This window comes from Pantherophis guttatus, chromosome 8 (genome assembly GCF_059756535.1).
Source record: "Pantherophis guttatus breed Tessera chromosome 8, ASM5975653v1, whole genome shotgun sequence".
In the NCBI taxonomy this organism is placed as follows: Eukaryota; Metazoa; Chordata; class Lepidosauria; order Squamata; family Colubridae; genus Pantherophis; species Pantherophis guttatus.
The window spans coordinates 14,444,537-14,460,698 of record NC_142070.1 but is presented as its reverse complement, the minus strand read 5'-3'; the positions used below and the strand labels follow the sequence as shown (position 1 = coordinate 14,460,698).

Sequence of the window (16,162 nt, the reverse complement as noted above, 5' to 3'; positions counted from 1 at the left end):
TATAAAAAGCGGTAGCATCACTTCTTTGGTCTTGATTCTATCCCTCTGTTCATGCAGCCTAGGGTCGCATTTGGCAGCACATTGCAGCTGCCCCCCACATACCCACCAAAAACCGACTGCAATCCTGGGCTGCATTAACATTGATGGTTCATTAATTCACATTCATGATGAATTAACATGAGCGCTGCGCTTCCGGTGCTCGGCTTCGCCCAGCCTTCGGAGGAAGGCTGCACGGAGGGAGGGGCCGCCGCTGGAACGCAGCCACGGGGGCAACCGTTACCGAGCCTGGGTAGCACCAGGCGGCTGCATCTCTCGCCTTCCCCGGCAAGGCTCGGCGGGGCTCCATTCCGCGGCCCGCCTTCGCTCGGAGCGCCTCTCCGCCTCCCGTCAGTCGCTTCTTAAACGTCCCGGTAAAAGCAAGAGGGAGGGCGGCCCGGAGGCTTAACCGTAGGAGGCGAAGGGCCAGGAGTCGGTTTCGGGATTGCTGCCAGATAAGCCCAGCCTCCTGCAATCTGGTGCCTTTGGCCGGGTTTCCTTCATCCGGACGGCAACTAGATGATGATATGAATGAGATGGAGAAAAACGTTCCCTGTACGCCGATCCCGCCTTTTTTATTCCCCCCCCAAGCCCTTCCCCAAGTTACAGTTTGTCTATATCTCTTTGTTTCTTCTCTGCAGAGCCCCCCCCCCCTTTTCTCAACTTTGGCAACTTTAAAACCTGTGTTGGGACTTCTTCAACGCCCAGAATTCCCAGGCTTGGGAGTTGAAGTCCACACAGCTTCAAAAGTTGCTATAGGTTCAGGAGGAATAATAATAATAATAATAATAATAATAATAATAATAATAATAATAATAATAATAATAATAATAATAATAATAATAATAATAATAATAACAACAACAACCTTAACAGTTCCTAGGTCCTTGGTTAGGACTCGAGCTGCTGAGCTATTAACCAGCCTCAAAGGCTGTGAATCTCACTAAAGATTAACCAATAAATAATAATAATAAGAATAATAATAAGAATCATAATAAGAATCATAAGAATCATAATAAGAATCATAATAAGAATCATAATAAGAATAATAAGAATAATAATTTAATCTTTAGTGAGATTCACAGCCTTTGAGGCTGGTTAATAGCTCAGCAGCTCGAGTCCTAACCAAGGACCTAGGAACTGTTAAGGTATCGTCGGAGGATGTAAGCTGTTCCGAGTAAGGTGGTTGTTTAACACAAGATCTTGAGTTTCTTATTTTCTTAAGAATAAGATTATTATTATTATTATTATTATTATTATTATTATTATTATTATTATTATTATTAATTCTTCTTCTTCTTCTTGTGGGACTTTAGGATTTAGACTGACAGGCACTTGGTCCACAATACACCTGACATAACAATAGTTGAAAAGAAAAAAGTATGGTTCATTGACATTGCAATACCTGGTGATGCACGGATTAAAGATAAGCAGCAAGAAAAAAATCACAAAGTACCGGGACTTGCAAATTGAAGTTGAGTGACTGTGGAAAAAGAAATCGTGTGTTGTCCTGATTGTAATTGGAGCCCTTGGAGCAATACCCAAAGGGCTACCCCGCTATTTAGAAATTCTAAATTTACCGGACTTGAACATTTTGACTCTACAACAAACCACCTTACTCGGAACAGCTTACATCCTCCGACGATACCTTAACAGTTCCTAGGTCCTTGGTTGGGACTCGAGCTGCTGAGCTATTAACCAGCCTCAAAGGCTGTGAATCTTACTAAAGATTAAATAATAATAAAATAATAATAATAATAATAATAATAATGATGATGATGATGATGATGATGATGATGATGATGATGATGATGATGGCTCTGGTGGCCACCATTATTGTTGCTGTACTCTTAAAAGTTCATTTTGAGGTACTTTTTTTTTTTGATTTGTAAAGGCAGGTCCGTCCTACAAGATGCAAAACTGTGTTCTGTGCTTTTAGGCTCATTTGATTTGTGTAATCCCTCAGTGCGTTGGGTGGTGAGTTCAATTAGTTTATGATCCATTTATATACTGAGAGCTGAGAATATGGCTGAGCTCGCTCACCAGGTTTAGCAGATGGTCTTCATAGACCACTGGCCCATCTGGAGTCGGGCTGTAACAGGAACAGAGTTGGAGGTCATCTAGTCCAACCCCCTGTTTACGCAGGAGACCTGTACTAGGGGTTCGAACCACCGAACTGCCGACATTTCTGATTGATGAGCTCAGTGTCTTAGCCACTGAGCCATCTACTCAGGGCATGTTTTTTTCCTCTGCCTGAAATCTGTGCATGCATTGAGTGGCAATTTTTATTATTAATTCATATTAACTATAATATGAATTAATATATAATATGAATACACACACACACATATACATACACACACACACACACACACACACATATCCTGTTTCCCTGAAAATAAGACATCCCCTGATAATAAGCCCAATTGGGCTTTTGAGCGCATGCCCTAAAATAACCCCCGCCCGAAAATAATCCCTCCCCCAAAAAATTTAAATGCATGCGTAGCCAGTCCCCGCCATTTCCTCTGGTTTCCTCCATGCGCCCCAAAATAATAAGACCTCCCCCCAAATAAGGCCAAGGGCTTATTTTGGGGTTCAAAAAAATATAAGACAGGGTCTTATTTTTGGGGAAACACAGTTTATATTCATTCATATTAACTGATAACACACTGTAGGACTGGTATAGCTAGTTTTTGCCAGAGCAACTCCATTTTGTTGAGAAGAAAAAAAAAACTCTTCATTTTGCTTCACTTCTGTTCTTAGATGTTCCCTCTTTGGGCCTCTCATTCTTGAGCTTCACATCCTTAACCTAAAATTCCTGGAAGGCTAGTCTTATCAAGGGGTTTTACCAGGCCAGGAGTTGACTCAGGGTTTCCTCCCCTTTTCTATTGCAGATTAATTAGCTATATAGTTCTGTGTAGTTAATGACCAGCCTTATCAGTTAGGGACAGAAGGGCAAACCATGTAATATTTTAGTAATGAGCTCACCTTCAGGAAGAGCCATTCTTTAACAGGGATGTGAATATTTTATTGCTTTTTGCTCGTTGTTTGCTAACACAAGCCTCTGTGTTCCAAAACTGTATACAGTTAGTCCTCAAGTTACGACCACAATTGAGCCACAATTGTTACTAAGCGAGACACGTGTTAAGTGAGCTTTGCCATTGACTTTTGACTCCATTGACTTTGCTTGTCAGAAGGCCGCAAAAGAGGATCACATGACCCCCCCCCTCCGGGACACTACAACTGTCATAAATATGAGTCAGTTGCCAAAAGTCTGAATTTTGATCACGTGAGGATCCTACAATCATCATAAGTGTAAAAAAAATGGTTGTAAGTCATTTTTTTCAGTGCCGTTGTAACTTCGAACGATCAGGGAAATGAACTGTTGTAAGCCAGGGACTACCTGTACAGAAATATAAATAAATAATATTTGATACGTGTACAAAGGCTTCCTGAATAATTGAAAACTCTTCTTGTGCCTGGTTCTTGATCATCTGATTCTCCCATGTCACATTTGCATAAGCTGAGGTGCCACAGAATTATAAAAGAAATATCCAAGTACTTGCAAACATAAGGATGTCATTCAGATAGGTTTTTCTTCAAGAACTGAACTGACCCATAGATGTTTGATTTGGGTTTAATGCGCTGGGTATTTCCAGCCATTAAGGTATTGTTTGTTTTATGGTATGGATGGGCTGTTAGCCACATACAACCTCCCACAAGCACTTTCATTATATTTTCTTTTAAAACGAAGATGTACAATATTGCATTAAGGCTTTCGTTGGAGGCCATTTTTCAACGGCGATACGGTTACCCAGATACAAATATCTAATTGTTTTTATGATGGTAAGCCATGGTTCATTCAACCTTATTTTAGCATGAGACGTGTATTATTCCGTAGTGTATATCCGATAGCCAATTATTACTTCCGCCACCTTGTTCTCTTCAGATCTGCCATGGTGTTTCCAATCATTCCTTCTGTTTTTTTCAAGATCCTGACAAAAGCATAATTGACATATCGAAGAGAAAGGTTACTTTCTCCAACAAGATGACTATAGAAGGAAGTACCGTGACCTTTTACAATGTTTCCTATTTTGTGAAATTCAAGACGGGTTACCTGGGCTTTCGAAAAGAAATTAAGAAAAACATTTTGTTCAATGTCAGGTAAGTTTTAACTGAGGAGGGGTTTTAGTGGGGTGCAGTGGGTTAAATTTGTCTGGACTGGGAAGCTAAACAGGGTCAGGCTTGGTTAGGATTTGGATGGGGGCAGGGGCGAAATTCACTTACCTTCGCTACCAGTTCACAAATGTGAGTGCTCGTGTGCGCCTCTTCCACACATGTACAGAGCCTTCTGTGCATGTGCAGAGGGTCAAAAAAGGGACACGATGATGTCCGGGTGGGTGGATGGAGCTCCCGCCGCCAGCGCTAATGGTTTACCTGAGCCGGATAGAACCAGCTGAATTTCACCACTGGATGGGGGAACACCATGAAATTCCAAAATGGCAGCTACAACGGTACGATGGAAGCTCCTCCTGCTTTATTGGAGTAGAGCTTCCATCACACCATACCATTGTGGCTGCCATCTTGACAGTTTTGAGCACATTGTGCAGACACAGCTGGGTATTTGAAAAACATTCGAAAAGTAAACAATGGCCAGCCATTTCTGCAAACAAAAAATTCATGAACACATACATGTAGCCTCTCCCCTCCTTAAAATCCGATTCAATTGTGGTTTATTGTTGCCTTTAAAAATGTACTATTTGTGCCAAGCCTTTTAATATTATTATTATTATTATTGAACTTTTTGAATGTTTATTATTTGTCCAGCCTTTTTAATGTCACGGACACAATAGAGCTGTTGATCTGTTGCCATGTAACTCACTTTTAATCAAACCAGAAACTATATACTTCAAAGAATGGTTAAAAAGGAGAGGAGCCAGAATGCAGTCCTGGTTTATTCCTTTATGCATCTGAATTTTGAGAAATGATTACCATTGCCAAATTAAAATTGGTTGGAATATTTTTTCGTACAGCTTTTTAATTTGGAATAATATTATCTGGTCTATAAAAGAGAGTGTCATCTTGTCATTGTTTATCCCCAAGGCTGTGTGTATATGTGTCAGGGGTGAAATGCTCCCGGATTGGACTGGATCTCCCAATCCGGAAGCCATTTTTCCCTGTGGTTTGGCGATCCGGTAGCGATCGCTGCCTGGGTGTCATTACTTCCCAGTTTTAACCAGGAAGTAATGTTTTTTTACCTTCTGCGCATGCTCAGAAGGTGTGCGTGCGCATGTGATATGCACGCACATGAGTGAAGTGAGCACATGCGCATGGTGCGTGCACTTCTGCACCGGTAAGGAAGGTAAGTAGATTTTACCCCTGATGTGTGTGTTTATCTGCACGCACACAAAAAGAATTTGAGAAAGAGTATCCTTAGCTCCATTAGTCCTTTTAATTCTCAGTATCTTTCAGATTCATCACAATATCATGGCACATTTCTCATTCATCTAGAACAGGGGTGTCAAACTGGCGGCCTGTGGGCTGGATGTGTCATTCCCCAGCTCCGCAAAGGGGAAAAAAACGTCACAATATATTACATAACGGCAACGTGATGCTGCACATTTGATACTCGTGCTCTAGAACTAGTTTGGGTTTCAAGAACAGTTGCACCCCAGTTGTTGGGGTGGGCTGCTGGGGGTCCGCAGGGGTTCGGGACAACCTCTAGCTAAGATTCTGTGCAGTTCAGAGAACCCCCAAATCCCACTCCTAGCTGACTCCGTCCACCCCTCCCCTCCCCTCCCAGGAGTCCCCACACAGCCCATTTTGGATGCAGGTAAGTGCAGGGTGCGCATGGAGGCTTGGGGAGGGTGAAAAACGGGCCTACCAGAAATTCAGGAAAAATGGCCTCCCAGGCTTCGGAGGCCCTCTGGAAGCTGGAAACGGGCCTGCTTCTGGCCTCCAGAGGGCCTCTGAAGCCTGGGGAAGCCATTTTTGTCCTCCTGTAAGCTCAAGGAAAGTCTCTGGAGCCTGGTGAGGGCAGAAACGCCCACCCCTCCTCTGTGGTGCAGGAGGCCGACTAGGCCACGGCCACCATGGCCATGCCCACCCAGCAACTGGGCAGAGAAACCCTTGATAAAATTTTTGAAGCCCACCCCTGGACAGTTGTTTAGGGTAATTCCTTTCCCCCTGATGTTGTAGGATGTAGTCTTCAGGTGAGATAGACAGTGCAACATGGCTTTGTTCCACCACAGTGAGGCACTCCAGGAAGCAATGCCAAATCCTCTTTTATCATTTCTGACACTTGCAATCGATAGGTCTGAGTGAAAAATCCCCTTGAGGTTGCTTCAGTTAAGCCACACGGTCCCTCGTAGTAAAGTGAAGTATCCAGTTTGCTTCACTTTTCCTCCCTAAAGCTTCCACATGCTTCCCAACATCCTCTCTTCTCAGACCTGCAATGATAGGCGCTTTACATTTGCAGAGGTATCTTCTGATGCTTCCTATCAGTTTCATTTTGCCCTTAAAAATGAGGGAAAGAGCTCTATAACATCCTAAAAAGCTTGACGGGATTGTTTTGCTCGAACCTTTGATGGCGATGAAGCAGTGCACAATTCCATCTTCACTATCTTAACCCAAACCAAACTGCTGATCTAGGCTTTTAACGTCCAACCAAAATTAGTAAGTGCCCAAGTACTGTTTGAACTTTAGGGTTCTGTGTCATCTCCATACATGGATCACAGAATAAAAGAATAACAGAGTTGGAAGGGACCTTGGAGCTCTTCTAGTCCAACCCCCTGCTCAGGCTGGAAACCCTATACCCAGGGGTGAAATCCAACAGGTTCCGACAGGTTCTGGAGAACCTGTAGCGGAAATTTTGAGCAGTTTGGAGAACTGACAAATGCTGGCCCCAGAGTGGGGTGGGAATGGAGATTCTGCAATATCCTTCCCCCAGGTGTGGGGAGGGAATGGACATTTGCAGTATCCTTCTCCTGTCACGCCCAAGCCACACCACACCACACCACGCCCACCAAGCCACGCCCACAGAACTGGTAGTAAAAAATTTTGGATTTCACCTCTGCCTATACCATTTCAGAAAAATGATTGTCCAATCTGTTCTTAAAAACTTCCAGCCCTGGAGCATCTATACCTTCTGGAGGCAAGTTGTTCCACGGATTAATTATTCTAACTATGAGGAAATTTCTCCTTAGTTCTAGATTACTTTTCTCCTTGATTAATTTCCATCTGTTGTTTCTTATTTATTTATTTATTTATTTATTTATTGGTTTGATTTATATGCCGCCCTTCTCCGGAGACTCAGGGAGGCTTACAATGCGTTAAGCAATAGCCTTCATACTTTTGTATATACCTGCTTAGCAGGGCTTTTGCCCCCCCCCAAGCGGTGTTCTTTTTTATACAAAGTCAGCTTATTGCCCCCACAATCCGGGTCCTCATTTTACCTACCTCAGAAGGATGGAAGGCTGAATCAACCTTGAGCCTGGTGAGATTTGAACTTGCAGTAATTGCAGGCAGCTGGTGCTACTTAACAGCACTGTAGTCTGCTGTGCCACCAAGGCTTCTTGTCCTGCCTTTAGTGATTTAGTGCCATTAATGATGCTGAAGAACCACTCAGTAGGTATTTAGAAGCAGCTTTGAAACCGATGAAGGTAATCAGTTCCAATGATGAGAAACGTATAGCTAATAATCACATGTTATCTGCCTGTGAATCTAAGATAACAAAGCAAAATGTGTAATTAGTAATATACTGTATATATACAGTAAACATCTCCAGAGTAACAAACTAATTTTATTTTACAGTGGTGTCATGAAACCTGGTCTTAATGCAATTCTAGGACCCACTGGCTGTGGCAAATCTTCGTAAGTGTTAAAATAATGGAACAAAAGCCCTATTTTATGATCCAATTAAATGTATATTGCAACTTAGTACAGTCACAGTCACTGAGTGAGTCCCAGCAATCACAGAGGATATATTTATTAATTGGGGGGAAATGGCACCTTTCTAAGAATAACAGAATAATAGAGTTGGAAGGGACCTTGGAGGTCTTGTAGTCCAGGGGTCTTCAACCATGGCAACTTTAAGCCTGGAGCTGGCTGAGGAATTCTGGGAGTTGAAGTCCTCCAGGCTTAAAGTCGCCAAGGTTGGAGACCCCTGTTCTAGTCCATCTCCCTGCTCAGGCAGGAAACCCAATACCATTTCAGACAAGTGGTTGGCCAATCTCTTCTTAAAAACCTCCAGTATTGGAGCATCCACAACTTCTGGAGGCAAGTTGTTCCATTGATTAATTGTTCTAAATGTCAGAAAAATTGTTCTTAGTTCTAGGTTGCTTCTCTTCTTGATTAGTTTCCATCTGTTGCTTCTTGTCCTGCCCTCAGGTGCTTTGAACAATAGTTTGAGCCCCTCTTATTAATTTTATTTATTTAAAATAAAATAAAATAAAATAGCTTGAGCCCCTCTTATTTATTTATTTATTTATTTTGTCGAGTACATATTAGATAATATATATAAGTGTTATAGAAATGAAAGACTGGAAAACATTCCTGGGTCAGACAGATGCATTTTATTTGCGCAAAGGTTCAGTGCAGTGTTTGGTTCTCGCAAATCTGAACAAAAAGGAGCTATGATTTCACGGTTTTTATATGTTTTCAAGACAAGGAGTTCTATGAGCCCTTCCGGCTTCCATATATGGTTACATTATAAATACATTATACTTACATTACACTTTACTAATTACCAAACCATTACATGCTAGTTAATAAAATCATTTTGGCTACACAATTTTACTACCCCATCATTTTACTAATTATTAAACCTACAACTTTACTAACCCATCACTTTATAGTTTACAACTTTCCTTAAGTGCTGTAATGTTTAAATGCAGAAATTTATGGCTATACTTTAAGCAATAAGTAACTTTCTGTTTCCTATGTATGTCCTTTCAGATGTTCCCATATAGCTGTATTTCCGTAGTTTTGATTCTATTAAGAAGATATATAGAATCAGTGTGTTTGACACAGTGTCATAGGTCAAGTAATTATGAGGAAATCTATGATGTAATTGCTTAGTTTCTTCTCCTTATCAGAGTCAGTTATCCACCAGAACACCATTCTTAGCTTTCCTGATGGATGACAGCTAGGGCCCCTCGGAAGATATATTACCAATAATGGGGTTCAGCTGCCTCTAATAAGCACGATTCTCTCTTATAATAATGTGAATAGAGAGGGTCCTTCAGAGTTCATGTATCTGATTTTATGTATCTGACTTTGTATGATTCCTATTTTATTCACATTATTTCTTATTTGCTATAATTCCTACTTTATTCACATCATAGGTATAAGCATGAATTGAATACATAAAATGAATACAATTAAAGGGAACATTAGGACAGGGACGGTAGGCATGCCGGTGCTCTTTTGCACGCCCATTACAGACCTCTTAGGAATGGGGTGAGATCAACAGTAGACAGTCTAAGGTTAAAGTTTTTGGGGTTTGGGGAAGAAACCATAGAGTCAGGTAGTGCATTCCAGGCATTGACCACTCTGTTGCTGAAGTCGTATTTTCTGCAATCGAGTGTGGAGCGGTTCACTTTAAGTTTGTATCTATTGTGTGCTCGTGTATTGTTGTGGTTGAAGCTGAAGTAGTCATTGACAGGTAGGACATTGTAGCAGATGATTTTATGAGCTATGCTTCGGTCATAACGACGGCGGCGTAGTTCTAAATTTTCTAAACACAGAATTTCAAGTCTGGTGGCATAGGGTATTTTGTTAAGAGCAGAGGAGTGGAGGACTCTTCTTCTTTGTGGCAGCCCCTCAAATATTGAATACTGCTATGATGTCTCTCCTAGTCCTTCTTTTCATTAAACTAGACATACCCAGTTCCTGCAACCGTCCTTCATAAGTTTTAGAGTTTCAGTCCAAGCTAGAAATTTACAGGACTTTTTGAACAATTGAATTCTTGAACAGTTAAAAACAACTCCATATTTCTCCTGCTTATGTAGCTGTTTTGAAAGCTCCCGTTGACATGCAGCTGTGCGTGCATGCACAGATAAATTATGATTTCGAAGGATTGCAAAGCCGCAAATTATGTATTCCTGAAATGTAGGTCTCAAATCACTTTACTTGAAATAGGTTTTATTTTTCTTTTAGGCTATTGGACATTTTATCTACACGGAAAGATCCCCAGGGGCTATCCGGGGATATTTTGTTAGATGGCATGGGTCTGCCAACACATTTTAAATGCATGTCTGGATATGTAGTACAGGTAAGCCTTTTGTTGCAATGTACAATCCACACATTTTATTTCCCAGCAGCCTGTAGTATAGAACCCCTTTTCATTTCTTAATCACTGCTGTTTATTTATTATAAATTGGCCAAATAGAACAGTTTGCTTCAGGAATACATTCCAATATCCTCTGTGTTCTGATCTAGGCTTTCTTAGAAAGTATAAAGCACAATCTTAGTCCCGCAAAACCTCTTTAATTCATACGGCTGTAAATTACTTTCATTTATGGTCTGCAAGGCTTGATAAACAATCTTCCAGAGGAAGGTTATCAACACCCACCTATCGCACGTGGAACGCTGCCAGAGAGCTAATTGCCAGACGCAGGGCAAGGCCAAACTTGGCACAGAGTCACAAACAGAATTTTCAAATCTTGAATCGGCCAGATGAACTAATTGCTTCCTGCAAAAGCTCACGTCCCATTCGCTCTTCTTTTATATCTTATGGGAGGGGCCAATTATCTCCAAGCCTTACTCCCAAGTCGACCCTGTTTTCTTAATTGTTCTTGTTATCAGGCAGCTCTGCGCATGTGCACGCTGGGAACAGGCTCCCACTGTTCTTCTGCCTTGCTGCTGTCAGACTCCGGAGGCTGTACATAACTATCAGATGGCCTTGGCCCCCTCTCTGCCTCTGATGCAGAGCCCTCATCCGAGCTTTCCCTAACTCCCAGGACAGGCCCAAGTTCCTCCCCAACCTCCTCACTGTTGGGACACAACACTCTGTGCTTATATTGTAGAATCTAACAAAGAATGTTGTTAAACAAAATATACAGATGCTGAACATTTAAACAGGAAGAGGAAATCAAATCTAAAAGAATGCTGAGGGGTTATAAAATTAGAAATGAATACAGGTAGTCCTACACTTACAACTGTTCATTTAGTGACTATTCCAAGTTACGAAGGCAATTTTTTAAAAAATGACATGACGGTTTTTCACTCTTACAACCGTTGCAGCATCCCCATGTTCACGTGATAAAAATCCACACACTTGACAACTAACTCGTATTTATGACAGTTGCAGTGTTCTGCGGTCACATGAGTATCTTTGGTCATCTTCTGACAAGCAAAGTCAATAGGGCAAGCCAGATTCATTTAACAACGATGTTACTAACTTCACAACCGTCGTGATTCGCCTAACAACCAGGGGTGAAATGCTCCCGGTTCAGACCGGATTGCCTGATCCAATAGCGATGGCGGCGGGTGGTTCGGAGAACCGGTAGCAAAAATCCCTGTGCCTCCCCACCATGCTCCGCTGAGTCGCACGATCATCAGAGGCTTTTTTTTTTTACTTTTAAAAGCATTTTTTCTACAACCTCTTCTGACGAAAAAATGCTTTTAAAAGTAAAAAAAAAAGCCTCTGATGATCGCATGGCTCAGCTGGGATCCTCAGAGGCTTTTCAAAGCATTTTTTTTCTGCAACCTCTTGGCCAAAGAGGTGGTAACAAAAATGCTTTGAAAAGTCTCTGACGATCCCAGCTGACTTGCCTGATCGCCAGAAGCTTTTCAAAGCATTAGAAAAAATGCTTTGAAAAGTTAAAAAAAAAGTTTTAAAAAAAACCCGTTGGCCACGCCCACCCAGTCACATTACCCTCCCCCCCACCAAGCCACGCCCACAGAACCGGTAGTAACACATTTTACATTTCACCCCTGCTAACAACCGTTAAGAAAGGATGTAAAATGGGGCAAAATTAATTTAACAACTGTCTTACTTAGTGACAGAAATTTTGGGCTCAATTGTGGTTGTAAGTCGAGAACTACCTGTACATCAGGGGTGGGGGATGGAAGTCTTGGAAAATCCGATGCATGCGGGGGCATGTCATAATATAAAATCTATCTCTGCTTTGAGAGGTAGGTAGGTTTGTTTGTTTGTTTATTTGTTTGTTTATTTATTTAATCAAGAACATATTAGGTAATAAGTATAGGCATGGATTGGATACATAAAATAGATACAAATAGAGGAAACATTAGGACAGGGACGGTAGGCACACTGGTGCGCTTATGCACACCCCTTACAGACCTCTTAGGAATGGGGTGAGGTCAACAGTAGACAGTCTAAGGTTAAAGTTTTAGGGGTTTGGGGATGAAACCACAGAGTTTTTAAAGGAATGCTTTGAATGCTCAATACTCTCTTAAGCAGAGGTGGGTTTCAGCAGGTTCTAACCAGTCCTGGAGAACCGGTAGCAGAAATTTTGAGTAGTTCGGAGAACCGGTAAATACCACCTCTGACTGGCCCCACCCCATCTATTCTCTGCCTCCCAAGTCCCAGCTGATCAGGAGGACATGGGGATTTTGCAGTATCCTTCCCCTGAAGTGGGGAGGGAATGGAGATTTTACAGTATCCTTCCCCTGCCACGCCTACCAAGCCATGCCACGCCCACTAAGTCACACCCACCAAGCCACACCCACAGAACCCGTAGTAAAAAATTTTGAAACCCACCACTGCTCTTAAGTGTCTAATAATGATTGTACTATAGCAGTCTAACAAGTCTAATATCCAAATGAAAATGTTCAGTTGTTTTTTTTTTAATCTCTAAGGATGACATCGTGATGGGGACCTTGACAGTCAGAGAAAATTTAATGTTTTCAGCAGCCCTTCGGCTACCTTTATCTACGAGTAAATATGAAAAGAAGCAGAGGGTTGAACAGGTTCTCAAGGAATTGGATTTGTCCAAAGTTGCAGATACTAAGGTATCTATACATACATTAGCATAGTTTTTAAATGCCAAATGAGGTACCAACATTTAGCGGTGTAAATATTTATGCCTATAAAGAACGGTACAAACTCACTACCTACAAAGGGTGGTTTGTTTCTGGAATCTGCAAAAATATGTCTGGGGTTGTATGTAAGCTACAGCTTGGTGTTTGTCCACCTTTGACCTAATCAGAACACGAGAGAAATTTTAGCCCATTAGTATTACTCTATTTTGCAAGAACAACGATCCCTGAGATTTATAGGAACTGCAGTTGGGGCTGTGCTGAGCTTGTAGAAAGCAGCCAGTCTGCAGCTGCTGTATCACTCTTAGTTTAACATAATGTAGCAGCTGAAGGGCCTGCAAAAATGAGCAGTTGTGGATCCTCTCATCCGCATTGCTTCCATTCTTGGATCCACGTGAAAATAGCACAGGCAGACTATGTTTTGGTGGCAAAACTGGACTTAACTAGTTAAAAACCAAGAAAATAAGGTTAAGTGAGAATGCAGTAGGGCTGTGATGGCGAACCTATGAGATGCATGCCATAGGTGGCACGCAGAGACATATCTGTAGACCCGCAAGCATTTCCCTAGCTCAGCTCCAGCGCACATGCACATACCCGCCAGTTGATTTTCGAGCCTTCCGGTCCCACCGGAAGTTGGGAAACGGGCCGTTTCCGGCCTCCGGAGGGCCTCCGGGGGTGGGGGGGAAGGCTGTTTTCGCCCTCTCCAGGCTCCAAGAAAGCCTCTGAAGCCTAGGGAGGTCGAAAAATGGGCCTACCTGGCCCACTATGCCATTGTGTGCCAAAAGTGGGGGGAGTGCAGGGGGGTCGTGCGCTCATGTATGGGGGGGTGCATTGCATTATGGGTGTGGGCACACGCACGCAGGACCCCCCTGCGCTCCCCCTGCTTTTGGCATGCAATGGCAAAAAGGTTAGCCATCACTGCAATAGGGCATGAGATTATGGGATGGGATGCAAATGAACTGTTCTTTGGAGAGATCTCTAGCGATCTGAGGGAAAAGAGCATGAAAGAGAAGGAGGGGCCAGTGAGTGCAAGCAGAGCAACAGAAATGGGGGTGCATATAGACGAGGCTGTTGATCTGGGCTGGAGAGAAGAAAGAGAAGAAAAACCGAAAAATAACCACATGTGTAGATGAGCATTGGGGGAAGAGAGAGAAGCAACTTTACAAGTCTCCCATTTTTGTAAAGGGGTACTTTGAGACTGGACACCCTCATTGTAGATACTAATCTGTGAGGGAAGATTTGCTCAAGGTGGCCATTTTGTGAGTGCCTCAAGGACATACAGGTTCTCAAAATTCCAAAGTGGTCCAGTGGTCCAAAGAGGTTGTCTATCTTAAAAGAACTGTGGTGGCGCCGTGGTTATAGAATGCAGTATTGCAGGCTAATTCTGCTGATTGCCAAGGGTTCGATCCTCACTGGCTCAAGGTTGACTCAGCCTTCCATCCTTCTGAGATGGGTAAAATGAGGACCCGAATTGTTGAGGAGGACAATACTGACTCTGTAAACCGCTTAGAGAGGGTGCTATATAAGTCTAAGTGTTATTGCTATCTTTGGGTGAGGTCTTAGCTTGCAGGGTTCTTATAGATCAGGGGTGTCACTCAAGTTTTCCGTGGCAGAGGGCTGCAAGAGGCTGTTGCGGCTGAAAATGGAGCCTGGGGGGGGCACGTGGCCCCCCGGGCTCCGTTTTTGCTGGCAGCGGGTTAGAAAAACAAACTAAAAACAAAACAAAAAGAGAAATGTTTCCCCTTTTGCATTTGAGCATCCAAGAAGGGACAGGAAAGAAGAAAGGGAAAGAGGAAAGACAAAGAAAAAGAAGGGAAGATGGGAAGAGAGCAAGGAAGGGAAAAAAAGGAAAGAGGGGAAGGATGAAGAAAGGAGAATGAAGAGGGAAAGAAAGGGAAGGAAAGAAGGAAAAAAGGAAAGAAGGAAGGAGATTATAATGAGAGGGAGGGAGGGAGGGTCTAAGGGAAGTCATGCCTTAGCACTTGGCCACTACAGGTGCCCCCGACACAAATGATGTCGAGCTGGCCAAGCCCCCCCCATTTTAAACACAACTCTGATGCGGCCCTCAATAAAATCGAGTTTGACACTGTTATAGCTCTTTCTGGCAACAAAAGATCAAGTGAACTCCATATAAATGTACATTCTTTCACCAGTGCATGAGGACATGTTGCTTAAGATGACCATCTGAGACTCTTAATGCAGGTAATTAATCTTCCCAAGGGGCCATGTGAGAAACTGGGACTGTTGTGGAGGGCTGAACCAATAGGGTTGTGAAAGCGCATAGGCACGCATGCCCCCACATACCCACACATGTAATTTTTTTTTAAAAAAGCAGTTGCCTTCAAATTGAAAGCAATGCAGTTGTATTGCATGCATGGCGTGCACTTATTTACATTTGATTTCCAATTTCTAATTGATCTCATGTGAGCCTGATGGGAACAGTCAAAAGGCTGGATGTGACTTGGGGGGGAGCATAAAATACCGAGGTCTGCCTTAATGTATCACTGCCTTTCTGGGATCCCATATTCTTTCAGTGATGTCCCATTTGATAAACTCGGTTGTTACCAGGAGCGGACATTATTGAAGTATTTTATGCTGAAATACATTTCCCCCCCCCATACTGTTCATGAAATGTTACATTTCCAAGAAGTTAATTTTGCCATTTCCTTTGCTGCACCAGGTTGGCACCTATTTTACTCGTGGAGTTTCAGGGGGGGAAAGAAAAAGGACCAGCATTGGATTAGAACTCATTACTAACCCCAAAGTGTTGTTCTTAGATGAACCAACAACAGGATTGGATGCTAGCACAGCCAATGCTGTCCTACTGCTCTTAAAAAGGTAATCTGTGCCACAGGTGATGCTTGATTTACGGTCATTCATGTAGCGACCTTTTGAAGTTACAACGGCACTGAAAAAAGTGACTTACAGCCAGTCCTCGCCCTTATGACCACTGCAGACATTTGCTTAATCCATCGTGGCAAAAAAAAAAGTTTGTAAAATAGGGTGCAACTCATTTAAACAATTGCTTGGTTTACCAATGGAAATGTCAGGCTCAACTGTGCTCATTACGTTGAGAACCACCTGTACTTGTGTCATTCCTGGTGGCCAGGATAATCTTCTC

The 16,162-nt window shown here is 42.6% G+C and overlaps 1 protein-coding gene across 2 annotated transcripts in view; it reads left to right on the top strand.

The window, feature by feature from the left end:
• The first annotated feature begins 320 nt into the window (after positions 1–320).
• LOC117678943 (broad substrate specificity ATP-binding cassette transporter ABCG2-like) overlaps positions 321–16,162 on the top strand; it is a 41,038-nt gene continuing 25,196 nt past the window's right edge. For both annotated transcript variants that reach the window (XR_015729213.1, XM_034440461.2), the window contains exons 1-6: positions 321–591; positions 4,029–4,200; positions 7,849–7,908; positions 10,195–10,309; positions 12,862–13,014; positions 15,722–15,879. Coding sequence is in view for 1 of the 2 variants with exons in the window: in XM_034440461.2 (XP_034296352.1) it covers positions 564–591; positions 4,029–4,200; positions 7,849–7,908; positions 10,195–10,309; positions 12,862–13,014; positions 15,722–15,879 (686 nt within the window). In the remaining variant the exon portion in view is untranslated. The remainder of the gene's footprint in view (positions 592–4,028; positions 4,201–7,848; positions 7,909–10,194; positions 10,310–12,861; positions 13,015–15,721; positions 15,880–16,162) is intronic.